The sequence below is a fragment of the Triturus cristatus genome, chromosome 10 (assembly GCF_964204655.1).
Source record: "Triturus cristatus chromosome 10, aTriCri1.1, whole genome shotgun sequence".
NCBI classification, from domain to species: Eukaryota; Metazoa; Chordata; class Amphibia; order Caudata; family Salamandridae; genus Triturus; species Triturus cristatus.
The window spans coordinates 1,031,750,863-1,031,778,699 of NC_140593.1; the positions used below are offsets into that span (position 1 = coordinate 1,031,750,863).

At 43.8% G+C, this 27,837-nt stretch overlaps 1 protein-coding gene across 1 annotated transcript in view; it reads right to left on the reverse strand.

Annotated features, from left to right (window-relative positions):
* Positions 1–9,738: 9,738 nt before the first annotated feature.
* LOC146796476 (uromodulin-like) overlaps positions 9,739–27,837 on the reverse strand; it is a 583,380-nt gene continuing 565,281 nt past the window's right edge. Inside the window, exon 19 of the mRNA XM_085629079.1 lies at positions 9,739–10,994. Within this exon, the coding sequence (XP_085485205.1) occupies positions 10,921–10,994 (74 nt within the window). The 3' untranslated portion in view covers positions 9,739–10,920. The remainder of the gene's footprint in view (positions 10,995–27,837) is intronic.

Here is a 27,837-nt window from a genome sequence, read left to right on the forward strand (position 1 = left end):
AACTTGATATATTACGGCTCCCCTGAGCCAGCGGACTGACGAGTCTTGGACCAGCACCTGCGCGCCTTGAGAGGTACTCTACCTGTTTTTAATTTTTGGCAGTCTACGCGGCACCCCTTTACACTTACCTGCTCCCTGCTGACGAGAGGCAACTACCTCGAAACACGTGTCCAGGGATGGCTAATGCGACACATACTTTTTCATACACACTGTGGCATAGGCGTATTCGCCGTCGCCACTACATTGACCAGAGTTCCTTTGGGCAACTTGCTGGTGTGACGAGCAGTGTGCGGCCAATTAAACTTGATATATTACGGCTCCCCTGAGCCAGCGGACTGACGAGTCTTGGAACAGCACCTGCGCGCCTTGAGAGGTACTCTACCTGTTCTTAATTTTTGGCAGTCCACGCGCCACCCCTTTACACTTACCTGCTCCCTGCTGACGAGAGGCAACTACCTTGAAACACGTGTCCAGGGATGGCTAATGCGACACATACTTTTTCATACACACTGTGGCATAGGCGTACTCGCCGTCGCCACTACATTGACCAGAGTTCCTTGGGGCAACTTGCTGGTGTGACGAGCAGTGTGCGGCCAATTAAACTTGATATATTGCGGCTCCCCTGAGCCAGCGGACTGACGAGTCTTGGACCAGCACCAGCGCGCCTTGAGAGGTACTCTACCTATTTTTAATTTTTGGCAGTCCACGCGGCACCCCTTTACACTTACCTGCTCCCTGCTGACGAGAGGCAACTACCTCGAAACACGTGTCCAGGGATGGCTAATGCGACAGATACTTTTTCATACACACTGTGGCATAGGCGTACTCGCCGTCGCCACTACATTGACCAGAGTTCCTTGGGGCAACTTGCTGGTGTGACGAGCAGTGTGCGGCCAATTAAACTTGATATATTACGGCTCCCCTGAGCCAGCGGACTGACGAGTCTTGGACCAGCAACTGCGTGCCTTGAGAGGTACTCTACCTGTTTTTAATTTTTGGAAGTCCACGCGGCACCCCTTTACACTTACCTGCTCCCTGCTGATGAGAGGCAACTACCTTGAAACACGTGTCCAGGGATGGCTAATGCGACACATACTTTTTCATACACACTGTGGCATAGGCGTACTCGCTGTCGCCACTACATTGACCAGAGTTCCTTGGGGCAACTTGCTGGTGTGACGAGCAATGTGCGGCCAATTAAACTTGATATATTACGGCTCCCCTGAGCCAGCGGACTGACGAGTCTTGGACCAGCACCTGCGCGCCTTGAGAGGTACTCTACCTGTTTTTAATTTTTGGCAGTCCACGCGGCACCCCTTTACACTTACCTGCTCCCTGCTGACGAGAGGCAACTACCTCGAAACACGTGTCCAGGGATGGCTAATGCGACACATACTTTTTCATACACACTGTGGCATAGGCGTACTCGCCGTCGCCACTACATTGACCAGAGTTCCTTGGGGCAACTTGCTGGTGTGACGAGCAGTGTGCGGCCAATTAAACTTGATATATTACGGCTCCCCTGAGCCAGCGGATTGACGAGTCTTGGACCAGCACCTGCGCGCCTTGAGAGGTACTCTACCTGTTTTTAATTTTTGGCAGTCCACGCGTCACCCTTTTACACTTACCTGCTCCCTGCTGACGAGAGGCAACTACCTTGAAACACGTGTCCAGGGATGGCTAATGCGACACATACTTTTTCATACACACTGTGGCATAGGCGTACTTGCCGTCGCCACTACATTGACCAGAGTTCCTTGGGGCAACTTGCTGGTGTGACGAGCAGTGTGCGGCCAATTAAACTTGATATATTACGGCTCCCCTGAGCCAGCGGACTGACGAGTCTTGGACCAGCACCTGCGCGCCTTGAGAGGTACTCTACCTGTTTTTAATTTTTGGCAGTCCACGCGGCACCCCTTTACACTTACCTGCTCCCTGCTGACGAGAGGCAACTACCTGGAAACACGTGTCCAGGGATGGCTAATGCGACACATACTTTTTCATACACACTGTGGCATAGGCGTACTCGCCGTCGCCACTAGATTGACCAGAGTTCTTTGGGGCAACTTGCTGGTGTGACGAGCAGTGTGCAGCCAATTAAACTTGATATATTACGGCTCCCCTGAGCCAGCGGACTGACGAGTCTTGGACCAGCACCTGCGCGCCTTGAGAGGTACTCTACCTGTTTTTAATTTTTGGCAGTCCACGCGTCACCCTTTTACACTTACCTGCTCCCTGCTGACGAGAGGCAACTACCTTGAAACACGTGTTCAGGGATGGCTAATGCGACACATACTTTTTCATACACACTGTGGCATAGGCGTACTCGCCGTCGCCACTACATTGACCAGAGTTCCTTGGGGCAACTTGCTGGTGTGACGAGCAGTGTGCGGCCAATTAAACTTGATATATTACGGCTCCCTTGAGCCAGCGGACTGACGAGTCTTGGACCAGCACCTGCGCGCCTTGAGAGGTACTCTACCTATTTTTAATTTTTGGCAGTCCACGCGGCACCCCTTTACACTTACCTGCTCCCTGCTGACGAGAGGCAACTACCTCGAAACACGTGTCCAGGGATGGCTAATGCGACACATACTTTTTCATACACACTGTGGCATAGGCGTACTCGCCGTCGCCACTTCATTGACCAGAGTTCCTTGGGGCAACTTGCTGGTGTGACGAGCAGTGTGCGGCCAATTAAACTTGATATATTACGGCTCCCCTGAGCCAGCGGACTGACGAGTCTTGGACCAGCACCTGCGCGCCTTGAGAGGTACTCTACCTGTTTTTAATTTTTGGCAGTCCACGCGGCACCCCTTTACACTTACCTGCTCCCTGTTGACGAGAGGCAACTACCTCGAAACACGTGTCCAGGGATGGCTAAAGCGACACATACTTTTTCATACACACTGTGGCATAGGCGTACTCGCCGTCGCCACTACATTGACCAGAGTTCCTTGAGGCAACTTGCTGGTGTGACGAGCAGTGTGCGGCCAATTAAACTTGATATATTACGGCTCCCCTGAGCCAGCGGACTGACGAGTCTTGGACCAGCACCTGCGCGCCTTGAGAGGTACTCTACCTATTTTTAATTTTTGGCAGTCCACGCGGCACCCCTTTACACTTACCTGCTCCCTGCTGACGAGAGGCAACTACCTCGAAACACGTGTCCAGGGATGGCTAATGCGACACATACTTTTTCCTACACACTGTGGCATAGGCGTACTCGCTGTCGCCACTACATTGACCAGAGTTCCTTGGGGCAACTTGCTGGTGTGATGAGCAGTGTGCGGCCAATTAAACTTGATATATTACGGCTCCCCTGAGCCAGCGGACTGACGAGTCTTGGACCAGCCCCTGCGCGCCTTGAGAGGTACTCTACCTGTTTTTAATTTTTGGCAGTCCATGCGTCACCCTTTTACACTTACCTGCTCCCTGCTGACGAGAGGCAACTACCTTGAAACACGTGTCCAGGGATGGCTAATGCGACACATACTTTTTCATACACACTGTGGCATAGGCGTACTCGCCGTCGCCACTACATTGACCAGAGTTCCTTGGGGCAACTTGCTGGTGTGACGAGCAGTGTGCGGCCAATTAAACTTGATATATTATGGCTCCCCTGAGCCAGCGGACTGACGAGTCTTGGACCAGCACCTGCGCGCCTTGAGAGGTACTCTACCTGTTTTTAATTTTTGGCAGTCCACGCGGCACCCCTTTACACTTACCTGCTCCCTGCTGACGAGAGGCAACTACCTCGAAACATGTGTCCAGGGATGGCTAATGCGACACATACTTTTTCATACACACTGTGGCATAGGCGTACTTGCCGTCGCCACTACATTGACCAGAATTCCTTGGGGCAACTTGCTGGTGTGACGAGCAGTGTGCGGCCAATTAAACTTGATATGGATGGTGATGTCCATGCCATGCTGGGACTAGGGGGAATATCGACAAAGGGGCACATGTTGTGCCCCCCTGAATGTATTCTTCTGGCAGGGGAGGCATGGGGCCCTGTAGGGCCCCCTTTATTCCTCCACCACCAGCCTTTCCATGGGGGGCTCCCACCATGAAATGGCTGGTGGAACTTGTAATGTCCTGAGTGGGACAGCACCATTACTGGCTCAGCGTATTGCATTGAGCCTCCGCTGCGCCACCACCAGGGAATGGTGGTTCCCTGGCGCAGCCGGTGGTCCTCCACGGCTACAACTACATGTATTCGTAATACGGCGGACCGTGGAATGCCACTGCTGTACCGCCACGAGTGTGGTGAACGGAAGACCACCGCACTCATAATCGTTAATCAGTCCCTTAGATATTATACTCACCCTAGGCAGCTCTCCCAGTGCTGCTTCTCTCTTACATGAATGTGCAGTAATACTCCACCATATGTCACTCGTATGAAAGCAAACTAAGCAGTATTAGTGACCTCAGTGAAATGTGATTGGCGTCTGCCAGACCCCAACTTTCTGCGCACACTAGAATGGTACTCATTTATGAGCAATAATAGAAGCCCTTTCTTAAAATGTAAGATACTGAGAGCATATGAGATGCATGCATCGGCTATCACATTCTTTAATTCACTTGGGCCTTAGGCCGATACCAAGAAAGATGTGTTTGTTATACACTCTGCAGCAAAGCATTTAACAAATTAAACTTACGAGATGCCATATTTAATGACAGACACACTGTTGTAAGATGTTATGCACAGGCCTGCCACACAATTTGATTGATGGACTGTAGGGATTCCAAAATCAAGTGGCTAAGATGTGCCTGAATTTACATAAATTCAAACACACCAAACCAATTTTGAAAGTTCGCCATTGGCTCTCAAGACATTGTTAAACATCCACAAATGCCACTGGAATAATGAGCATCATATTTACAAAAGCTCTGCCTCACTACATTCCCGCTAGAGTCCTCGGGTCGTGATTGTCACCCCTGATGCCAACTCATCCATTTAATAATCAGAAACCAAAGAATCAGCAACACAGGAGCACCCTGGAGAGCCAAATCAGAGCTGAACCCCCTTATTCAAGAAACTATTAAAACACCAAACTTTAAGGAAGGTTTTTGTTTAACTCCTCAGAAGTGAGGACCAAGTCCCCTGACTGGACTCTAGTGTCCAGGTTATTATCCTACTGCACTCTAGATATTTTGGTTCTTTTATTTTCGGCATGAAGTTACCATTATGAAGTTACCATTAGACAGTGTAAGAAATGATGTTACTTGTTGAGGGGAAAGAAACTCTTCTCAGGCAGCAACCTCAACTATTATCAGGGTGAGGCACAAGACAAATCCTAAATTAATTTGTGCTCAACCCTCTTGTAGCTTGTCAAAAAGAAGTCAGGTTTAGCCTAGAGGCAATGTGTAAAATATTTGTGCAAGACTTCAAACAGTAAAAAATTGAAAACACCACACAAAAAGGACCCCACACCAAGTTAAATAAAGTGTTTTTTAATAAATAAAATAAGCCTGAAATTACAAAAATCCAATCAGTAGAACCTGAATATGCACTTTTAGAGATTTTAGTGCAAACAGTGCCAAAAAGCAAAAAGCGCTAACTGTAGCAATCTGGTCACGCCGGGGCAAAGTCACAACTTCGGCCAACCACAATGAAGCACGAGCCAGCTACAGGGACCAGTTAGGCCCATTGAACAACAGTACCTTGAATCTGTGTTGCGTAGTGTTGCAAGGCACCATGTCGAAGATGTGTTGCACAACTGAAGCGATGCTTTGGTTACAAAGAGCCATAAGACTACTTCCTTCTCAAGGATACCGTTGAGGAGGGAGTGTGACGCGAAGTCCAGCATCGAAGATGCGTTGCGCTGTTTGGGCAAGGCGTAGGTTCTAAGGAGCTGCCAGGCTGTGATGCTGTGTTGAGGATGTGTTGAGGATGTGTCGTGCAGTGGCTGTTCTGATGGGGCTGCGAGGGTGATACAGAGTCCTTGCAATGCGAAGACTCACACAGCAGACACAATGCGTCTGTTCTGCTCAGCGTTGCACAGCACAGCAGGGGAGATGCATCGGTTCTGCTGGATCCACAGTTGGTGTGACAGAGCACCTTCCGGACCACTTCAGAGGGTCTAGGACTGTGGTGGCACCACTTGGTATGGTAGGACTCACAAATGGCAGAGTTCAGGTATCGGGTCCAAGGTTGTTGGAGCCTTCTGTCCCTGAGGTTCTAGGAAGCCAGCCAACTAATCCTTGGAGTTACTCTGGCAGTCGTGGTTCGACAGATGCAGGTCCAGTCCTTCTCACACAGGCAGGGAGGCAGCAGATCAGAACAGCAAGGCAGCAGTTCTTCATAGCAGCGGTTTAGCAGAGTGGCAGTCCTTTTGGCAGCACGGCAGTCCTTCTTCCTGGCAACATGTCCACAAGTCCAGAAATGCACTGAAGAATTGGGTTCTGGGGTCAATATTTATACCTGGTGCCCACTTTGAAGTGGAGGAAGCTTCTAGAGCTTTTCACCCCACCCCTAGATGTGAGGCATTTCCTTCCTTGTTGTCCTGGCGACAGCTTGTCTGGGGTCACAGTGACATAGTTACAAGCTATTTGTGTGAGTTCTAAGGCGGAGCCTTTGTGATGGTGAAAGTGAGGTAGGTGACAGCTCTTCCCCCTTATTAACTCATCACGTCAACATGTATCGTCCCTTTGTTTCACTTACAGGGACCAATACACAAGGACCAACTGGCAGCCACACATAATCATGTCACTCAGGAACAGGCTGCTGGCAACATATGGTTAGGACAAGAAAAGGCCAACTTTCTAAAAGTTACATTTTCAGAATTGTGATGAAAAATTTGACTTCACCATTAAAGATGGCTTTTAATAACAATTCTTAAGTCACCAAACTCAACCTGTCTGCTGGTCCCAATTGGAAGCTAAGCCTATTAAATTAATAATGTATTCCCAATGTTATCAGTGCGAGAGGTGGGCCTTGCAGTAGTGAAAAACGAATTTAGGAGTCTTTCACTACTAGGACATGTAAAACTTAAAAGCACATGTCCAATTTTTAAATAAATATATTGCACCCTGTCCTATGGGCTGTCCTGGGTCTACCCTAGAGGTGACATATGTATTAATAAGGTATATTCTGCCAGGGCGAAATGGCAGTTTGAAAACTGCTCACAGAGGCTCCATTGGCAGGCCTGAGACATGTTTGAAAAGAGCTAAAGAGAGGCTCAACCAGCACTGCAGGCCTATAAGTGGCATTTAATTTACAGGCCCTGGGCACACGTAGTTCCACTTTACTAGGGACATACAAATAAATTAAATGTGCCAACTGGGTATAAGTCAGTTCTACCATGTTTTAAGGAGAGAGCACACGCCCTTTAGCACCGGTCAACAGTGGTAAAGTGTGCAGAGTTCTAAAGCCATCAAAAACAAAGTCAGAAAAAACAAGAGGGGTGAAGGCAAAACGATAGAGGAAAACCACACAAAGGATGTAAGGTCTGACAGATAGCAAATAGTGCTTTATAAAACAATGTATTTGAAAGAATCGTGGCTGAGGCTGCACCACAATACTGGACTATGGCCACACTCATATGCAAATGAAGATGGCATAAAATAACACAACATTAAATGTAGTGTACGTGGTGTAAGTAATCCATTGAATAGGTAACTACCCAAACACTGTTCATAATCTTTTAATTCACATATGTGAGTATGTCTGGAGAGTTGGATCAACCCTACATATAAGCCCACCCTTTCATTTTCTATACATTTGAAATATGTTGCTTTTAGGGAGATGCACTATAGAAGCATGTGAGTCTCTCAGCCCAGTATTTCTTAATCCAGAAAAGCATCATTATGCCCTTGTGCTCTTTCCCTTCACTGATCAACACATTCCATCAAATATCACAAATTTGCAGACCATGACCAGATGGCCTGAGGACAATGGTCCACTGAACAGTAAAACTCAGGCACTTTTAATGATATTTAAGATGACTAAGAATAAGAGATATTGACCTCTAATGATTTACTGTGGTGATGGTAATGAATGAATGACTGAATTAATTAGCTATTTATACAGCACACATCTGTCAAAAAGACGACCTGGATCTAAAAGATCTAGAAGGCGGATAGTCCACGGAGAGCTACTAGACAGAATGAAATTGCCAGGTTTTCAGTTGTTTTCAAAGCTTTTTATTTGAGGATACACAGATACCATACAGGAAATCATTCTAAAATTTGGGTTCTAGAAAATAAAAAGACTGGCCACACTCTGGTAACATGCGACAAAAGCTGATTGGATGATCTGAAAGATCTGGAGGGACAGTATGCAGAAGCTCTTACCCTCAAATACCTCAGACCTCTGTTTTGGAGTGCTCAGAAAGGCATCAGTTAATATTTAAACAAAATGCATTTACCCACTGGAAGCCAATGTAAGTTCTTCAGATGTGTAAATGAGTTCCAATTCGCTGGTGCAAGTAGTCAGGAAGGTCAAGATAAGGAGAATTTGCCTAGTCCAATCAGGAGGTGATCATAGAATGAATATTGATCTTCGTAGAGTACTCTGGGACTAATCTGAGGAACTTTTTCAGTTTTTTTTAGAAGAGCAAAATAGGGTCCTGTACCTGCCTTCACATGAGGGAGGAAGGAGAGATCCTTATCAAATTTAATTATGAGATTTCTCATCTCATCTCATTTGCAGGAGTCGGAGGTGGCCCAAATTCAGGTGGCCACCAAACAAGTGACCAAATGGCAGGCGAGCACTTGAAAAAACATATTTGGTTTTGTCTTAAATATGTTTTAAGCAGCTATTCATCCATTAGGCTACTTTTGCAAGGCATAATTTGAATGGGTCTTGTAGCTCATTGTTGACCTCATGGAAGGAAAACAAGAGCTGGGTGTCATCAGCAAATGACACCAACTCTAACCCAAATGGTTGGATGATATTCAATGAAAGAGCGATGTAAACAATAAACATAGATGGAGTCAACTCTTATCCTTGAGGGACATCATGTAAAACAAAATGAGTAGAAGAAGCATATGGTGGCAGGTGAACAGACTGGTGGCAATCAGATAGAAAATATATAAGCCAAAGCAAGTCAAACCACGTATGCCACTCTTAGCCAGCCATTCTATAAGAATGGGATGAGACGTGGTGTCAAAACGACAGAGATCTAACAGTAGCCCTGCCTCTGCTTGACCTTGGTTCACCCTCATCTTGATAAACTGGGTTATTTTAAGTGAAGCCAACTCTCTATTGTAACACGATTGAAAGCCAGATTGAGTAGTGTGTAGTGCGTAGTGTGTAGGAGATTATTGTCGCATTTGCACACTCTGCATATTTGTGGCTCATTGTGAAATTAGCTCATTGAACAATCCAAACTGAAATTTGCTGTGATGTGCTCGGCAATGCCAGCCCTACAAAGAGAAGTTGATTTTGCAAATGTTAGACATCTTTTGACAACCATGTGGCAAAGTATTCACAGAGGCACTCCCTTGTAGAACCTACATCAGGAGTCACTATGGGCAGGTAGCTGAGTCCGTGGTGAGCTGTGTTTGTGACGGTGTCATGAGGTCAGCTTATTACTTTTCCAGTATTAATATTAAACACTAATATTTAAATTCCTCCCTGATTCCATTCCACTGTGCTTGGCAATGATGGTAGTAGCATGCTTTGGTGGAGAATGGACAATTAGATCATAAGATGTCCCAGTGTGAGAGTTCATCTATAAATTTCATGGCAGACCCACAATGACATTGAAAACATATCACTCCACTAATCAGTAGGTATTAATGTAGTTCTTTATTGAGCATTCTATAAAGCAGCCTTTACATATATTGATAGTGGGATTACAGTTCAGGATGATTGTCCCAAAATGATTATAACAAGAAATGAAATTTAGCAGTAGAAATATACGTATATATTAATCTGATTTTGGCAGATTTGAAGCTTTATTTTAATTAACTTCATTTTAGATATCTTCTTTATTAAAGATTTTGAACTGTTTGCAAACCTTTTACAATCCCATGCAACTTTGACTCATAAACTAGTTAGGCAGAAGGTTTGGCGGATGCAAAGTAACTTTTCTTTCCAATGGAAATTGAAATATTGCATGCTACCCTAATAAATGTTAAGAGTTTGCTTTAAAGATCAAATTCCTGATCGCAGTATATTCACAAAAGAAGATTGGTGAACATTTCCACCATCCTTTATTTAGATATTACCTTATTTATCGATGACCCTAATCACGTTTATTCTTTATGCGAAAGAGACGCGCCAGATTGCTTATGCCTTCTTACTTCCTCTACCAATCTAACCATGCTGGAACTACATCACTGAGATGATGATATATTGTCCTTATTGGTGGTCAATAGATTTATTGTTCATTTTTCGGTATGATTTACAGAGTCTACAATGCCCACCAATCTACACTTTCTATTGTGGGCACACTGTCTAACTATGGTCTTTTGTTTGAGTGACTGTCCTCCTGGCGGGGGAATGCCTTGCCTTTTTGTGAATTCCCCACACCTGTCGTTTGACAATAGTGCAGGCTCAAAGTACACTGGGTTGATACTTGATAGCACTTGCATTCGGTTAGCATTAGTGCACTAAAGCTATCTGGTCAAGCAAAAATAGGTAATACTGAATACACTCACTACACAATTAATTACTATGAAACAGTATTTCAATTTAATTTATAACCAACTAAGTAATCAGTGGTCATCTGCTTAAGTAGAAATCATTATCCTGTAAATGAAGTGAAATAGAAACTATAATTGCAAGACAGAACAAAATACGAAGGATTTAATCAGTACTATATACTCCGAAAATAGGAAATTAAATGATGAAAAGATCTGTATTTTCAATTTTTCCCAACTTCTTGTCATAAAAATAGGAGCAAATATGTGCTACATGAGGCGCAGATGGTATGTCATTGCCAATGGTACACGCTGGTCGGCATCCATTTATAGGAGGAGGAAGCAGAAGATGGCAGCAAAGACAGACACTGAGATGGTCCATGCCGCATGCACTGTTGCACCTGAAAAAATAGCAAAGAAAGCAACATTAAAGTTTTTTATTGTAAGGTTAAGAAATGTTTCCAGGCAACATTACGGCTGGTCAATAACTTGCAAACAGAGAGCCTGATGTACAATTAATATTACACATACGCGTTTAGCTTACAAGCACAGGTAACTAACTGACAATCACATAAGTTGGTTTATTTTTTATTTATACCCCTCTCCAACTAGGTGTCAAACAAGAGAGCATGAGGGGGATCAAGAGCAAAAAGACAACAGGAACAAAACAAAATTAGCAGTGCAACCACGGTATTAAGGCTGTATGAAAATATTACAAATATTAATATTTTTCCATAAAGCAACGGGTTCAATAATGCCAGTCCTAATACACAACATGCTTGGTCACCCCATGATTGTTTTTTTGTTCTATGAAGTGTTAGAAGCAGCAGGTGGGCTGACCACACAGGCCCATAGGGGCTCTTCTTATTTTTTAATCAGAGACACCATGGTGCCCTACCAATGCCAAAATTCAGAAGGTGAACCTACCTTTAACAGACAGTCAATTGATCAATTTCAGTAATTCTGAGGAGTCGAACGAGGCCATTATGCTGGCACTCCAATCAGCAAACGTTGACAGTTCAGAGGGCCCTCATATAAGACATTTACAAAATTAAATTCGGATTTGACTCTTATATGTTTTGTGAATTAATGATTTAATCGCAAAGAATCTTAGATTAGTTACCGTTAAAGCAAATTTAATGGAGACATCCAGAAAAGCAGGATGAGGCAAAGTGTAGGAAACATGTGTATGTGTTTCACTCAACAAACGTCACTGTGTTTTCAATCGCTAAAATTCAGTTGATCCGCACCTACTTGAAGGAATTTCACATTTTACAATCGTTAAAGGATTTTACTCACAAGAAGATTTTCATGTGAGTACAGGTATTTTTTTAAGAGGCAGTCAGTGTGGGGGGCATTCCTGGATGCAAAAGTCTGGAATGTTTGGGCACCTCACTTAATTCTCTCTGGGGCTAATTACGATTGTGGCAGTCCAACTGCCGGGCTGCCGTTGTGGCAGTCGAGAGAATGTGGCCAAGCCAGCGGCTTCCCGACTGCCGCATTACTAGTAAACCACTGGGTCAGCTATGTACTGGCGGGAGTCATGAGGTACCGGCATGTAATGGGTCACAGAGTGAACCTGAAGGCAATGACCTGGCACTGCAGAGTTTGAACTGCTGTGCGAGCACTGTTGCCAGTCACCATGCTGTGCATGGCACACAATGTGTGCATGAGAGTGCAGGCAACAACATGTGCCCCCAGCCACAATGCCCAATGGGCAAAAGTACCCAAGGATCCCGTTTGGGGCCCCGTCCATGCCTTTCTGCCAAACTTTTCATGGCGGGGTCTCTGCAATGAAAAGGTTGGCAGAAATGCAACTAGTAATTATCACGGTGGTGCTGGCATCAGCACCGCCTCCAATCCCCCAGCCTTCCCCAGCCCAGCGGGATCAAGGATCCTGGTGGTGGTGGCAGTCTTATGGTGGTCCGACCACTATGCTCGTAATCAGGCGGTCAGACGGCCTTCTCTGCTGTGGTGATCCCGCCACCAACGCCACGGCGGTCCCCTTACTGCCACAATTGGAATCAGTCTCTCTTACATATTACCATCCTGGAAAAAGTTGGCAAGAGGAGTTAACAATGGTTTTCCGTAGAACCCATGTAAACATGTGACAGGTTTCGAGGCACTTCCTTGGATACATTTGTGACATCCAGAAAGTTGAAAATCTACACTCAAGCAGGCTGGAATCATGTGACGCAGATTTTCTCATGTTTCTATGAATCCGGCCACCTATGTTCCCATTATGATTCAAGTCTGTGGTTTACAGCGTGCTTGTGTCGGTCCTAACAAACTAATGGATAGTGAACAGTTAAGGCTGACCTTGGGCTGAACAGTTAGAAAATAGAGCATAAATGAAGATAATTAATTTGTTTTCTCAATATTGAAGATTCTTTATGATTAAAGGACTTTTAAGATTATTTTGTGCAGGTTCTGTAAAAAAGTTATTCATCATCTAAAAATACATTAATCATATCAATCAACAAAAAGTTATATAGTGTCACTGTTAAGCTATTTGTATGAAATTGATCACAAGGTTTGTAGTGCAGATGCATAACTCCTTCAATGTTCGGATCTATGAGAGGTCCACTAGCACTAGCTGGTACTCAACATATTGGGTTGGGACTCATTCATAGTCAGTTTTGATAATATTGCATTTGAAACTTACATGCAGAAATTGCTTGATTTATGAGTGAAAGGTATTCACAAAGCGTGACCTTACACTTGGAAATCATTTCACCTCTGCATAGTATTATCCCACCGTGGTGTGCTTGCGTATAAGAACGTCTCACCCAAAGGGTGAAGTTGGGCTTTCAGGGCATGGTCTCCCTAGTGCCTATGAGAACAACAACAAACCATATATATATATTTGGGTTAATTAATAATATTCATGTTAAGAGCTTTAAAGTATCCCTTAATTAATAGGATTACTCAAATACCTAATGTGATTGAAGTGAAGTACTACCGTTGCACAGACTGGAGTGGGAATAATAAATCTTTCCCCTCTGAAGAGCAACACGATCTCTACTGTTGCACAGACTGGAGTGGAAATAGTACATTTAATCCCGCTGATGTCCAACAATTTCCCTAGTGTAACTTGCTTAATATTGTTTATATATATCTATTAATATTATTTGTTTATTTTTTTGATTGTATATCACTTGTATATATATATCTATCTACATGTCTCTACATAGATATATATATATATATATATATATGCATACTTTGTAAAATTGTCATACCATTTTTCGTAAATCTTTTGTATTTCAATTTGTTTTATATTCTATCTAGTCTGTAATTATTTCATATTTTGCTATTGATTTGGTAATATTTTTATGCTTCATATATATATATGTTAGTAGAGAGAGCATCAAAACAACCACACACACCAGGTAGATCTTGCCATCTTTACAACAATGCTGTATAAACTGTTAATCGTTGAATTTTAAATCAATGGATATATCAAGTTTTATTCAAATTCTTTGTCTATATATATTTGTAAAAATTATATTTGACTATTTATTCATTTTTTATATGCTTTTAACAATACTTGATGATTTAAACTTCAAGGTATGTAAGCTGTTAGAATAGATTCATCTTCAGTGGTACCTATCTAAATGTAAGACAACATAGATAGGTCAATAGATATAATTTTAAAGGTCTAAAATACCATTTTAACTATTTATTGGCATTTTTTTGCACACACTATATTGCACTGGCACTTACGCACTTTACCGGTGCTGTCGGTTCATTTGTATGTCCGTTCCAACTGTTCGTTCATGCATTGAAGATTGTAATATATATTGAATTTCTAAATATTGAATGTCTAACCTAGATTTTAGAATTACCCACATAATAGAAATAATTGCTACTTGATGGTAACATAAACCAAGGTATTTTACCAACATCATCTAATGATTTTCTATGATAACAAATCTGCAGCATTGTTAGTATCCTACCATCTATGCACAGATCTCATTTGCTCATAAAATTACCACATAAAAATATTATCTACATATACGGGGACATCATTACGAGTTCCAATTTTCTTTAGGGGTCCAACCCGTCACTGAAATAAGAATTATTCGAATATATGGTTTTTAAATTATCTTTTATTCACATTGGGTTTGTATGCACGTTGCACTTTTACAGAAATAATATTTATATATTTTATTATTTCTGCTTTTAAATTATGTACCATGAGTCACGTACCAGAATACAAGCAAATATTTGCACAGGTATATCAGATATATATACCCTCATGAGCATAGGCAAATGATTTAAATCATGAACAGATTGACGGTATTTTACAGAGATTTTTCAAATAATGTTTAACTGAAAAGAAAAACAAACAGATGTTTTAATGTATTGTTAACACAGAAACCAAGTCCAATGTTTTGTATTAGATTGTACTTTGGTTAAGCTTTTCTTTATGTTCATTGATAAGGTTGTGCGCCATGCTTGTCACGTGATCATGATTACTGCTGCACTGTCACTTTAAAAGGGGAGTAATCTCTGAATGCCACTGTCATGTGATCAAGGCTCGGGCGAGCCGAAACGCGTTATGGCGACATATGGAATAAAGAAGGAATAATTTTGCACACAATTTTGGGTTTGTGTCCAACCTTTGGGATAGCCGTTGAGCGAAAGACAGTGGAGGAGTATTCGAGATATATATATATATATATATATATATATGAATGCGTTTTTAGTATTACAATTGAAAAACATCAAAAAAAATAATATAACGTAAAATATATATTTTTTATTAAAAGTTTTACATTATATCATTATACAAATATGTATATAGAAACATAACATACACACATATATGTGTGTGTGCATTTTTATTAGTATATATGTATATATATATTATTAAATATTATTTAAACATGTTTAATTTACTTTATATTAATGTTACCTATTACAATATTTAAAATTTACTATTTCAAATTATATATATATATATATTCACTTAAAAAACCATAGGTTTCACACATGTTATAGTTAGCTGGGCATTTCACTCGTGAAAAACCATTGAAATTCCCCCTTTATAGTTAGTGCAGGCAACTATAACTCACGCGACCGCAATCCTCTGCTGATGCTAATACTGTATTTAGACACTTATTTACCCATGTCTTCTTCCATTAATTTTTAGCTATACATATATTACAAATATTTTTTTTTCATAAAGACACATATGTCATCAGTGATGTAACATCTGACGTCATCGGCAGAGGATTGCGGTCGCGTGAGTTATAGTTGCCTGCACTAACTATAACGGGGGAATTTCAATGGTTTTTCACGAGTGAAATGCCCAGCTAACTATAACGTGTGAAACCTATGGTTTTTTAAGTGAATTTGCAAGGTTTTCTAAATGCTAATTCCTAACTATAACGTGTGTGAAACCTATGGTTGTTTCAGTGAATTTGTACGGTTTGTTAAATGCTAAGTTATGTATTTATTTATTTATTGATTTATTTTTTAAGGTTTTTCACCGTGCGCGCACCGCGCGCCCACGTTACGTAGTTCGCGGAATTTTTCCGTTTCTACCGTGCGCGTACGCTACGCGCACTCCGCGATTTTTAGCAAAAAAATTAAATTAAATTTTTGCCCTTGGGAGTCCTTCTGGGACCCCCTGACCAAGGCTAGGGGGTCAGGAACTGTCCACCCTGCCCCCTTTTCACGTTCTCCACCTTTGTTTTTCACCCCCTCAGCCTGCGAGAGACAAAATGGTGGCCGACACTTCTTGGTTTCGACCGATTCGACTGTTTACTAAGATCTAACAACCAATCAGAATCGCGCTCGCGCACGGCAGCGTGCGCGTACGGTAAGGATTACCGTACGCGCACGGTGCGCGCCTATAGATATACATATTGATTTAAATGCTATTTTCTCAGGAAAAACTGAACAGATTTACACCACACCTGCAAAAGGCACATCCCTGACCTGAGGACTACCTCTCTGCCAAATTTCAAGTAATTCTGTTCAGCCGTTCGGGCTGTAGCTTGGACTAAAGGTCCTATGGAAAAATGCATGGGGAAAACGCGTTTTGGGACCCCCCCTTTTTCTTAGCCCCCGCTTGACGAATCCCCCCGAGACTTTCAGGGAAGGAGCGGAGCGGAGCGCCACACCTATTTTGAAAATTTCGCGAGGATTCGTCAATCAGCGCCAAAGTTATTCAAAATAGAATGTTGCGGATTTCCTATGGAAACACGATCCTAACTATAACTATCTACTGGCGACCGCCAGTAGATTATATATATATATATATATATATATATATATATATATATATATATATATATATATTACAAAAAACAATATTTTTTATCTTTTCTAATAATATTAGCGGGAAACAATATTTTATTTTCGATATTTTTGTCCCTACCATTATAATTATAGGGCCATGATATTTTTGTAAACAATATTTTTGTAATACAATTTTGTTGCTTTCCATATTCTGTCAGTGATCCTGCTCTGAGTTATTATCATTTCCTGAGATTAATTCAGGCATGACATCCATCACGTTTGTTTAATACTTTAGAGGATTCCTACCTGCCACCGAGGCAGAGAAGGTTATCCTGGCTTTCTCAAAGGGAGTCCCAACTAGAGGTGCCACTGAACCGAGGTAGTCCATTTCCACTGTGGCTTCCATTACAGCACATTACATTCTACCTCCCCTTGCATTCTGTCTGATGCCTGAGTGTCCTGTCTTGGTGGCTTGAACTCTGTTCTATCAGTGAGGTAGGAATCCTCTGCATTTTCAGCACTTTTTCCAGAGCGACAGATCTACATTTCTACACTTCATGACTTATAGATTGCCATCCAAGTTTAATTTATGAACATGCTGTGCAAATATGGGCTATAGTTTTGCTTGTTTCAACCCCTCTTCTTGATCCCGCACTGTTGATGATTCCTTGGCCTTCCTCAGTGTTAGAGTTTCTGGACATGTGACCTAAACCAGAAGCTATTGACCTGCTCCAATGAGTGCTCACCCACTGCAACATGGTGGCAGTGAAGGATAAAGAATCTAAGACACTCTTAGTAAAATACATCCTGCAATTTTCAACACCTAATACAAAAGAGTGTGACAAGCAGTAGCGGCCCGTGCAGGTAAGCGCGATGAGGCGTTGAGTCGATGACAGTGACAAATGACAGGATACGAAATGTAAAATAAATAAATTAAAAAACCACTTAACTTACATTTGTGGTATCGCCAACTCGGCGATGCGGCGAGCACAAGGTAAGTAGTTTCATTTATTTCTTACAAACTTAACAATGATTGAACATATTAATACTGAGGAATGTTGGTCAGACGTCTCGTGGTAAAGAGTTTGTCATTTTCTGGCATGCCATGGACCAGCCTGTAGCGTATGGTAACAAAGTGGGGCTTTGAATAGGAAAAATGTAGCTATCTTTAATAATGATGGTTGGAAAGAACAAGTTACTTACCTTCGGTAACGCTTTTTCTGGTGGATACAGTATCTGCCTGTGGATTCCTCACCTTGTGAATATCCCCTGTGCCAGCAACATTCGGAAACTTTTGTAGCAGTCCACGCCGATGAGGTCGAAGACGACGTCACAGAGGAACGGCTCCAGTCGCGACTCCGCTGACGTCACCGGCTCCATAAGAAGACCTCGTCAGCGTGATGACGTCAGTTCCGCCCCTTTTTTCCGTGCCTTCGAGGCACACGGACGGACCGACAGCAATATATACACAGTATACACAGTACATGATATGCAAAGCAACACACACAGTGTGAAGAATACATAGAAAGGCAAAAGAATAACACAATGCCTTTGACAGCAACATGTACATTTTGAAACACCATCAATAGAATTGTAGGTATAGAAGGATGGACAACGGGGAGGCGGGTGGGTCAGTGAGGAATCCACAGGCAGATACTGTATCCACCAGAAAAAGCATTACCGAAGGTAAGTAACTTGTTCTTCTGATGGATACATCTGCCAGTGGATTCCTCACCTTGTGAATAGAATCCCACAGCAGTCCCCACTCCCGGAGGAGGGTGTCCACCCTTTTATACAAGAAAGTCCTGAAGGACGGAATGAGCAAAGTGTCCGTCCCTCCTCACCTCGGTGTCCAAGCAATAATGTTTTGCGAAGGTGTGGAGGGAGGCCCAAGTTGCCGCCCTACAAATGTCCTCCACAGGAACCCCCCTAAACAAAGCAGAAGTGGAAGACTTTGCTCTAGTGGAATGAGCTCTCAAACCCTCTGGAGGTTCCTTACCAGCCAGGGAGTAGCATATCTTGATGCACAAGACAATCCATCTGGAAAGCGTGCACGTGTGCACCGCTCGACCTTTCCTGCAGCCAACAAAGCCCACGAAGAGCTGGTCATCAACTCTGAAGTCCTTTGTCCTGTCCAGGTAGAAGCTCACCGCCCTTTTAGGGTCCAAGCGGTGAAGTCTCTCCTCCTCCTTGGAAGGGTGAGGGGGAGGATAGAAGGAAGGAAGGGTAATGGATTGCCCCAGATGGAAAGGAGTTACCACCTTAGGCAAAAATGCAGCCCTGGTCCTGAGTACCATTCTTTCAGCATGAAAGGTCAAAAACGGGGGTTTTGAACTAAGAGCTTGAAGCTCACTTACCCTCCTTGCCGAGGTGATTGCAATGAGGAAAACCGTCTTAAAGGACAACAGCCTCAAGGGACTCTTGTGTAAGGGCTCGAAGGGAGAACCCATAAGATAAGTCAAGACAAGGTTTAAGTCCCATTGAGGCACAATAAAGGGAGTAGGAGGAAACCTGTTTGGGAGGCCCTTGAGAAATTGAAGAACAATAGGTGATTTAAACAAAGACGGCTGGTCCGGCAAGCAAAGGAAAGCCGACAAAGCCGATAAGTATCCTTTTACAGTGGCCACAGCAAAGCCTTGCTGAGCAAGAGAAAGGGCAAACTGTAGAATGTTAGATAGACGAGCCTTCAAAGGATCAATTGATTTCTCTCCACACCAAAGTACAAACTTGGACCACCTATAGGAATATATGGATTTGGTGGAATGACGTCCTGCAGACAAAATTACATCTACCACTTCAGGCGGGAGAGTAAAGAATTCAGGTTGCCCCGTTCAATCTCCAGGCATAAAGGTGTAAGCTCTGGAGGTGGGGGTGTAGAACCTGCCCCTCCGATTGCGAGAGGAGGTCTGCCCTCAGAGGGAGACAGAGCGGAGGGCACGAGGAGAGGTGGAGAAGATCTGAATACCACACCCTTCTTGGCCAATCCGGGGCGACCAATATGACTTGGGCCCGGTCTTGGCGAATCTTCCTCAGAACCCAAGGAATCAAGGGTATGGGAGGAAAAGCGTAAAGGAGTCGTGAGTCCCAACTCAACTGAAACACGTCCCCCAACGCTCCCTGCATCGGATACTGGAGACTGCAGAATGATGGGCAGTGCGCGTTTTCGTGAGTGGCAAACAGAAGTCAGAAGTCCTTGAGTGCTAAACGAATCACCCTCAATTCCAAACGGTTGATGTGAAGCAACCTTTCCTCTGGAGACCAAAGACCCTTGATCTCCAGATCCCCCAGATGAGCAACCCAAGGTGGATGCATCCGTTATCACCGTGGCCACCGATGGAGGTAGATGAAAGAGCTTCCCTTGAGACAGGTTGCGCTCCACCAAGACAGATCCACCGCAGCTTCTCTGGAGATCCTCACAGACTCCCTGAGATCTCCTTTGTGCTGATACCACTACTTGCGGAGGCACCATTGGAGCGCCCTCATGTGCCAGCGTGCATGGTTGACCAACAGGATGCAGGAAGCGAACAGACCGAGCAGGCGAAGAACCTTCAGAACTGGAACGAACGCTCAGTTGTAAAATAAAGGAATCATTTCCTGTATGTCGAGAATCCTTTGAGGAGGAGGGAATGCCCAACAAACAGTAGTGTCCAGTACCGCACCTATGAACAGGTTGTGCTGAGAGGGCACCAGGTGAGATTTGGGCACGTTTATTGAAAAGCCCAATTCGTACAACAGCTGAGTTGTATCCTGAAGATGACGTAGCACCTTCTCTGGCGACTCCGCCTTGATCAGCCAGTCGTCCAAATAAGGGAAAACTGAGATCCCCGACCTTCTGAGATGGGCTGCCACCACTGCCATCACCTTCATGAAGACTCGAGGTGCCGAAGTAAGACCAAACGGGAGGACCGCAAACTGATAATGTTGCGACCCTACCGTAAACCGGAGATACTTCCTGTGCGACTCCAAGATGGGGTTTGAAAATACGCATCCTGCAAGTCGAGCGACACAATCCAGTCCTCCTGATTCAGCGCTTGAAGAACCTGCGCAAGGGTGAGAATCTTGAACTTCTCTTGCTTTGGATAAAGATTCAAGATCCTGAGGTCCAATATCGGACGCAATCTGCCGTCCTTTTTCGGAATCAGGAAATACCGGGAGTAGCATCCCTGACCCCTCTCCTGCTCGGGAACCACCTCTATCGCACCTTTTTGAAACGGCTTCAGGACTTCCTCCTGCAGAAGAAGACGGTGGTCCTCCGAGCAAGCCCCTTGACAAGGAGGGTAATTTGGAGGGAATTCCCGAAAGGGAAGGGCGTACCCATTTTCTACAAGATTCAGAACCCAGAGATCTGTAGTTACAGACTCCCAATCTTGTAGAAAATGGGTAAGCCGGCCCCCCACAGGACCAGCATGATCCGGAATGGCGGATCTAGGGCTGCTTTGCGGTGGTGGGAGGGGCTGAGGAGGAGGAAGAGGAGAAGGAGAGTTGACGGCCACGTGAGCGACCCCTGATCCTACCCCTGTAACCTTTGGACACAGAGCTTTGCTGCTGTTGCTGCTGCTGGGTCGGTCTATAGGATCGAAAGGATGTCCTTCCGAACCCTCTGTACCTTTTAAAAGACCCCCTCGACTGAGATTGCAGGCCCAGAGATTTAGCCGTCGCCTTGCTCTCTTTGAAACGCTCCAGAGCAGCATCTCCCTTTTTACCAAACAGGCCAGGCCCATCAAATGGCAGGTCCAAAAGAGTCGATTGCAAATCCTGTGAAAACTCCGAAGATCTTAACCATGCACTCCTTCTGGTGGCAACAGAAGATCCCATGATCCTCGCCACTGACTCTGCCGTGTCCAGTCCACTTTGGATCACCTGGCGTGCAGCCGCCTGGGCATCAGCCAAGATCTCATTGAATCCAGCCCTATCCTCCTCAGACAGTTTCGGCGCCAGCTTCTTAGCAGAATCCATAAGCGCATGCACATAGAGTCCTAGAACAAGTGGCGTTCGTTGACTTCAAGGCCATCCTGGCTGATGAAAATACCTTTTTTGCTGATTGGTCCAGCCTTTTAGCCTCTCTGTCCCCTGGAACCTGAGGAAAAGCACCCTTGGACTTTCCTGAGCAAGCCGCCTGAATCACCAGGCTCTCAGGCGAAGGATGTGACGTTAAAAACTCAGGGTCCCCTGGGGCTGTCCTATATCTCCTAGCAACCGTCTTAGAGACCGCAGGAGCAGAAAAGGGCTTACGCCACACCTCAAACACAGGGTCAATAATGGCCTCATTAAAAGGAAGCAATGGCTCTGGAGCTGCCGTAGGAGAATGTAAAACCTCAGTTAAAATGTTCGATTTAAACTCCGTAGATGGCAACTGGAGATCAAGCAGTTCTGCAGCCTTCCTGATAACTGCATGATAAGGTGCAACGTCCTTAGAGGGTTCGTCCGACGGTGGAGTAATCTCCCACTCAGGAGACAAATCCAACCCACTAGCTTCCTTAAGCTCCTCAAATACTTTATCTGATTCTACCAATTCTCCTTCCTCTGCTTCCTCCAGAAGGTACCTCCGCTCATCAACAACCATCTGAGCCTCCCTTCTGGACCGAATCCGTACCATCGGCATCGGCGGCGCCGTGTTGGAATCCGACGGCGCAGGCGTCGAGCGTGGATCTGCAGGAGCCGCCGGCGTCGAACGAGGTCGAGCCGGAGCCGGTGAGGATGGAAGCGATGTAGACGTCCTCGGAGCCGGCAGATTCCAAGATGGCGTCACTGGAAAGAACGGCATGAAAGGGGCCTGTGGATATACTTGCGGCACACCTAAATTAAACGCCATTGGACCCATCGGACCCGCAGGTGCACCAGTGGTGTACATGGCTCTAGCGAACACCCCGTACATAGCATTTAAACAATGCGAGGGGTCCTGACCTGGTCCAGGGAAAGCAGGGTACTGGTCAGGCATCACCGGACTCGGGCCAACCGGCGCCGACGGTGGAATCAACGGTGTCACAGGCTCACCCGGGACTTGAAGTTCTTCAACCGGGGCCGGAGATGGAGCCGGAGATGATACCGGCGCCGGAGATGGAACCGGCGTCGGAGTCTGAACCGGAACCGGTGAAGCCGGAGTCAAGGAAGCCACTGGCGATGAAGGACCAGGAGGTGAATCAGGCACAGGAGAAGGAGAAATAGAGTCCTTCCGACGTCGAGTTGGTGATTTCAACTTCGGAGCCGAGCTCTTGTCCGAATGGTGTCGAGACGAGTGTCTTCGCTTCTTCTTTTGCTTCTTGGCTCGAGAAGCATGCCCTGAAGTCGACTTCGACGCCGACCTCGACTTCGATCAAGACCTCGACCTCGTCCTCGACCTCCTTGTCCCTCTCTTCTCCTTCTTCATTCTTGCAATGAAGAGCTTCGCTTCCCGCTCCTTAAGAGCCTTCGTGCTCATCTTGCGGCAGCTGGAACAGCCATCCACGTCGTGGTCTGATGAAAAACACCACACACAGTCCTCATGTGGATCTGTGATCGACATGTGCTTGCCACACTCACGGCAAGGCTTGAATCCAGACTTCCTTGTCGACATTCTCGAGAGAGAACAGAGAAAACCTAGATTATACACAAAGTAACAACGATGTTAACAACAGCGATTCCCGAATCCATTGGCTTCGACAGCACGGAAAAAAGGGAACTGACGTCATCACGCCAACGAGGTCTTCTTATGGAGCCGGTTACGTCACCGGAGTCGAGAGTGGAGCCGTTCCTCTGTGACGTCGTCTTCGACCTCATCGGCGTGGACTGCTACAAAAGTTTCCGAATGTTGCTGCCGCAGGGGATATTCACAAGGTGAGGAATCCACTGGCAGATGTATCCATCCGAATTTTGTGTACTCTAAAGCGCAGGGCCCTGACCCCCCAATGAAGTGCAGTGCCTTAGTATGAAGGCTCCATTCAAAAGCAATAAAAGGTAGCCTGTCACAAGCTACCCTCCTACTCAGTGTTAATAGAGTGGTATATAAAATCTTACTGGTTGCCCATCCAACATCATCCTACTGCTTCTAATAACACTAAAAGAGTCTCAGTATCGATTAGACGGTCCTTTCAATTCAAATTTACATAAAAGTATAGTGAGAGAATGGGAAGGGTGCCTGGGGTATGTGATATGTTTGGAGACTGTTTGATGACGCTATTCATGACTTATAGACCTAGGTCCGGATTACGATTTTAGTTGTTATTTATCTTAGCTGATAAATAACGATAACATGGGATACATTATGCATCAGGTGAGATAAATAACACCTATTCTGAGTTGGTGGGGAATACCATACGGATTTTGGTGTTTAGCTCAACAAAATCCGCATGACACAGTAAATATCGTCTGATTTTTCCAGTTGCATTTTAGCAAGTGTGCCCTTCCGAAATGTAATGAAGTTTGGGGTATTTAGTACGTTTGATCATTTTGAGATGCGTTAAAATAGCTAACAACTCGTAATTCTGACCTGTGCATCAACAGAAGCTTATGTACAAGCTGGAATATACAGAACAACTTGTAATCAGGGCCCTAGAGAAACATTTTGAATATGTGATGTTACAACGCATGCCATTACGTCGCATGCCGTTGCAACGCCAACTTTTACATCGACTTTCAGTCGGGGGACCGCTGGAAGTTGGAATAGATTCATTTTCTATTCCGACTCCAGTGTGTGCAACAGTAGGGAAGGTGTTGGAGTTAAATCCAACATCTTCTACCCACTGCTGCACACCTTTTTCGTTGCAACGCCATGCGATGTAATGGCATGCGTTGTAACGGTTGCGTAGTAAAGGGTGTTTCCCAAATAGTTTCTTTGCAGAGCTGTGTAGTGTCCTGTGATATTTTAGAACAGAACCCTTTTGGCACCTAACAAACCTCACAGAGCTGGGACATAGGCATAATCTTGCTGGTGATGGAGTGAAAGACGTCATAAAAAAATGCCGTGAACTGACGAAGAAACTGCATTTTGTCAGATTAAAGGAATAATAAATCTAAAATTCAATCCATTACCTAATGTTGATTATAAAAGATAAATTTTCAGTCAAGAACGTCAAAAGGTTGGTGAAACCATTTATGGATTTGTGGAGAGACTTGAGACGCTCATCAAACACTGTACGTTCAATAAATGTAGTGATGAAGAAGCTATGCTACTTAGAGTTATTGATGTATGCTTGTCAGATTTATTCAGACAATGAATGCTGAGAGAAAGTTCAGTTTTAGTCTGGAGCAAGTGTTGATGGCTGCCAGAGCTGAGGAGGAAAGACAAGCCACTTACATTGAGGCCGGAGGCGCCCAAAGTGAATCAGTAATGAGCATAAAAAGTAAACCAAAGCAAAAGACTGAAGGACACAAAGTGCTGTCTACAAGTAAACAGAAGTTATGTTTTAGATGTGGACTTTCGTTTTCACATGAAGGTAAATGTCCCGCCATTGGACAGATATTTAAAGGCTGTGAGAAAGAGAACCATTTTGTGACAGTTTGTAAAGCGGAAGAAAAAGCAAGTGCATCACGGCGCAAAGACAAAATTGTTGCCAGAACATTCAAGAGGCAACGTTTGATGCAACCCCACAAGGCCACGCAGCAACATCAATTGAGGCAAATTGACACTAAACTAAGTAGATTGCCATCTAAATCATAGTCAAACAGTTTGTCTGCCTCAGTATCCAGTGAAAGTGAGGAAGATGGTTGCGCCATGTCAATGTTCACCTCAGAGAAAAGAGAGCATGTCGGACTGGCAGCAGGCGAGGAAAAATGTCAGTCAAGGAAAAGGCTACATGCCAAAGCGCCAAAGTCATACAAACATTGTCCGAAAATAACTTTACAAATAAATGTCTTCTCGATACCTTTAATCATCAACAGTGGCACATCAACAAATATAATGCCCGAAAAGAAATATCATGAATCGTCTCCATTACCTCGATCTATGCCATCGATAACCAAAGTGTACACTTGGGCAGCATCAACACCCACAATAAGTCCAGGTTCATTTGAAGAGACATTGAAACACAAGAAAATTAAGGTCCAAGCACCCATTCATGTGCTCCAGGATACAGCAGCAAGTGCCTGTCTCTTCAGTTTCAGTATTGCTGCTGATATGGGACTGATATCTGTGAATCACAACCTGAATTCTCACCACAAAATAGAAGTCAATTTCCTTCATTGTTTCATGGTTTGAGAAAGCTAAAGACTATGTTAAGTTATACATTAATGTTGATATCCGTCCTGTTGCTCAGAGACATAGACAAGTTGCTTTTGGTCTCATTCGAAGGAATTCTTTATAATGTATTATACCATAGCGCCGTCTAATGGTTGTTGGTGATAATGTTTATTTTGTTGTTTTTCATTAACAATTTCCTTCTTCTCAGCTGATAACTATATTCAAACACTGTGGTGATTTCTGGCAATATTATATATTGAGCTGATAAATAACAATTTTTTTTCAGCTGGTAACATTATTCAAACACAGTGGTGATTTCTGGCATTATTTTATATTTTGAGCTGATAACAGAATTCAAACGTAGTGGTTATTCCTGGCTTTAATTTATTTTTTGCTTATTATAATTGATCAATATATATAGGCAGTGCTGTAACATTTTGATGTTATTGTATTATTTATTTATTTCTTTATATGCAATTTTGGTGAAGTGTTGGTCCCAATCTCATTTAAATTCATTTTGATTAGTAGTTCGTTTACAAAATGCAAAATGTGGCAACACCTCCATTTTTTCTCTCCACGCCAGGTGATCCACCAATCAAATGACAAAAATGGAAAAAGGTTTTCGAGAGGTATTCCAAGGTGTGTGGGACAAACCTCAGTGCTGAAAGACGAACGGCTCTTCTCCTTTATTGCCTTGGCTCTGAGGGACAGGAGGTCTTTGATCATCTGCCTTCTGTAGATGATCAAACGTTAAATGAATATGAGATCTGCATTCATGAACTTGATAAGAATTACCTACCTAAGGTGAGTACCATTCTAGAACGGTACCACTTTGGTAGAAGGACACAAATTGAGGGAGAATCAGTTGAAAATTATGTTACCGCACTTAGAAAGCTAGCGTCATCGTGCAAATTTGGTACCCTCCTGGAAGAAAGAATTAGGGACCAATTTATGCTGGGCTGAAACGTTGAAAAAGTCAGAAGTGATCTTTGGCAAAAGGATGAACCCACTCGATGAGGTTTTATCTATTGCCAAACAAATTGAACATTCCCTGAAATGTGTTGATATAATCACAAAACGTGATAACAAGGATAATGCTATTCAAACTTTAAAAACTACCTCTAAAGAAAAAGGCTATAAGAAAAGCTCTGTGACAAGGGGTCAGAAAAAGAATGGGCGGGATGCAAAACTCAAATGCTACAGATGCGGGAGTGAGAATCATCTTGCCAATGATAGAAAGTGTCCTGGGCTTAAGGCAACTTGTGCAATTTGCAAGAAGGTAGGGCATTTCTCTTCTGCTTGTAATATCAAGAAAAGTAAGGGAAAAGTACTCACTGTGGCAAACAAAAGTGACAATGATAGTGACATTGACCCTGATTGTTATTGTGGGCAAGTAGTTTCACAAATCTCTGATAATCAAAAAAGTGGTCCTCTAGATGACATAAAGTTGGAAGGAGAGGTGACTAGAGTTTTGTTCGATTCAGGGGCGAAGATCACCATCATTTCTAGACAATTCTTCATGAGCAAACTTGCTAAAGGAGTAAAGCTTCTCAAGGCTGACATAAGGCCAACTGGTTTTGGAGGTAAGCCCATAAAATTGCTAGGATACTTTACTGGTTTGATAGAATATAAATGTAGGCTTACGATGGGGAAGATATATGTTTCACATAAAGGTGACAGTATCCTCAGTTGGTTTCATCAGAAAGACCTTGGAGTGATGTTAGACCCCAACAGCAATCCCCCTATTTTACTAAGAGAAGACAGTCATGTTAATAATGTATTAGCTCAAGATGGTGAAAGTGATTTCACCACTTTCTTGAAGAGAGAGTTTCCTAACG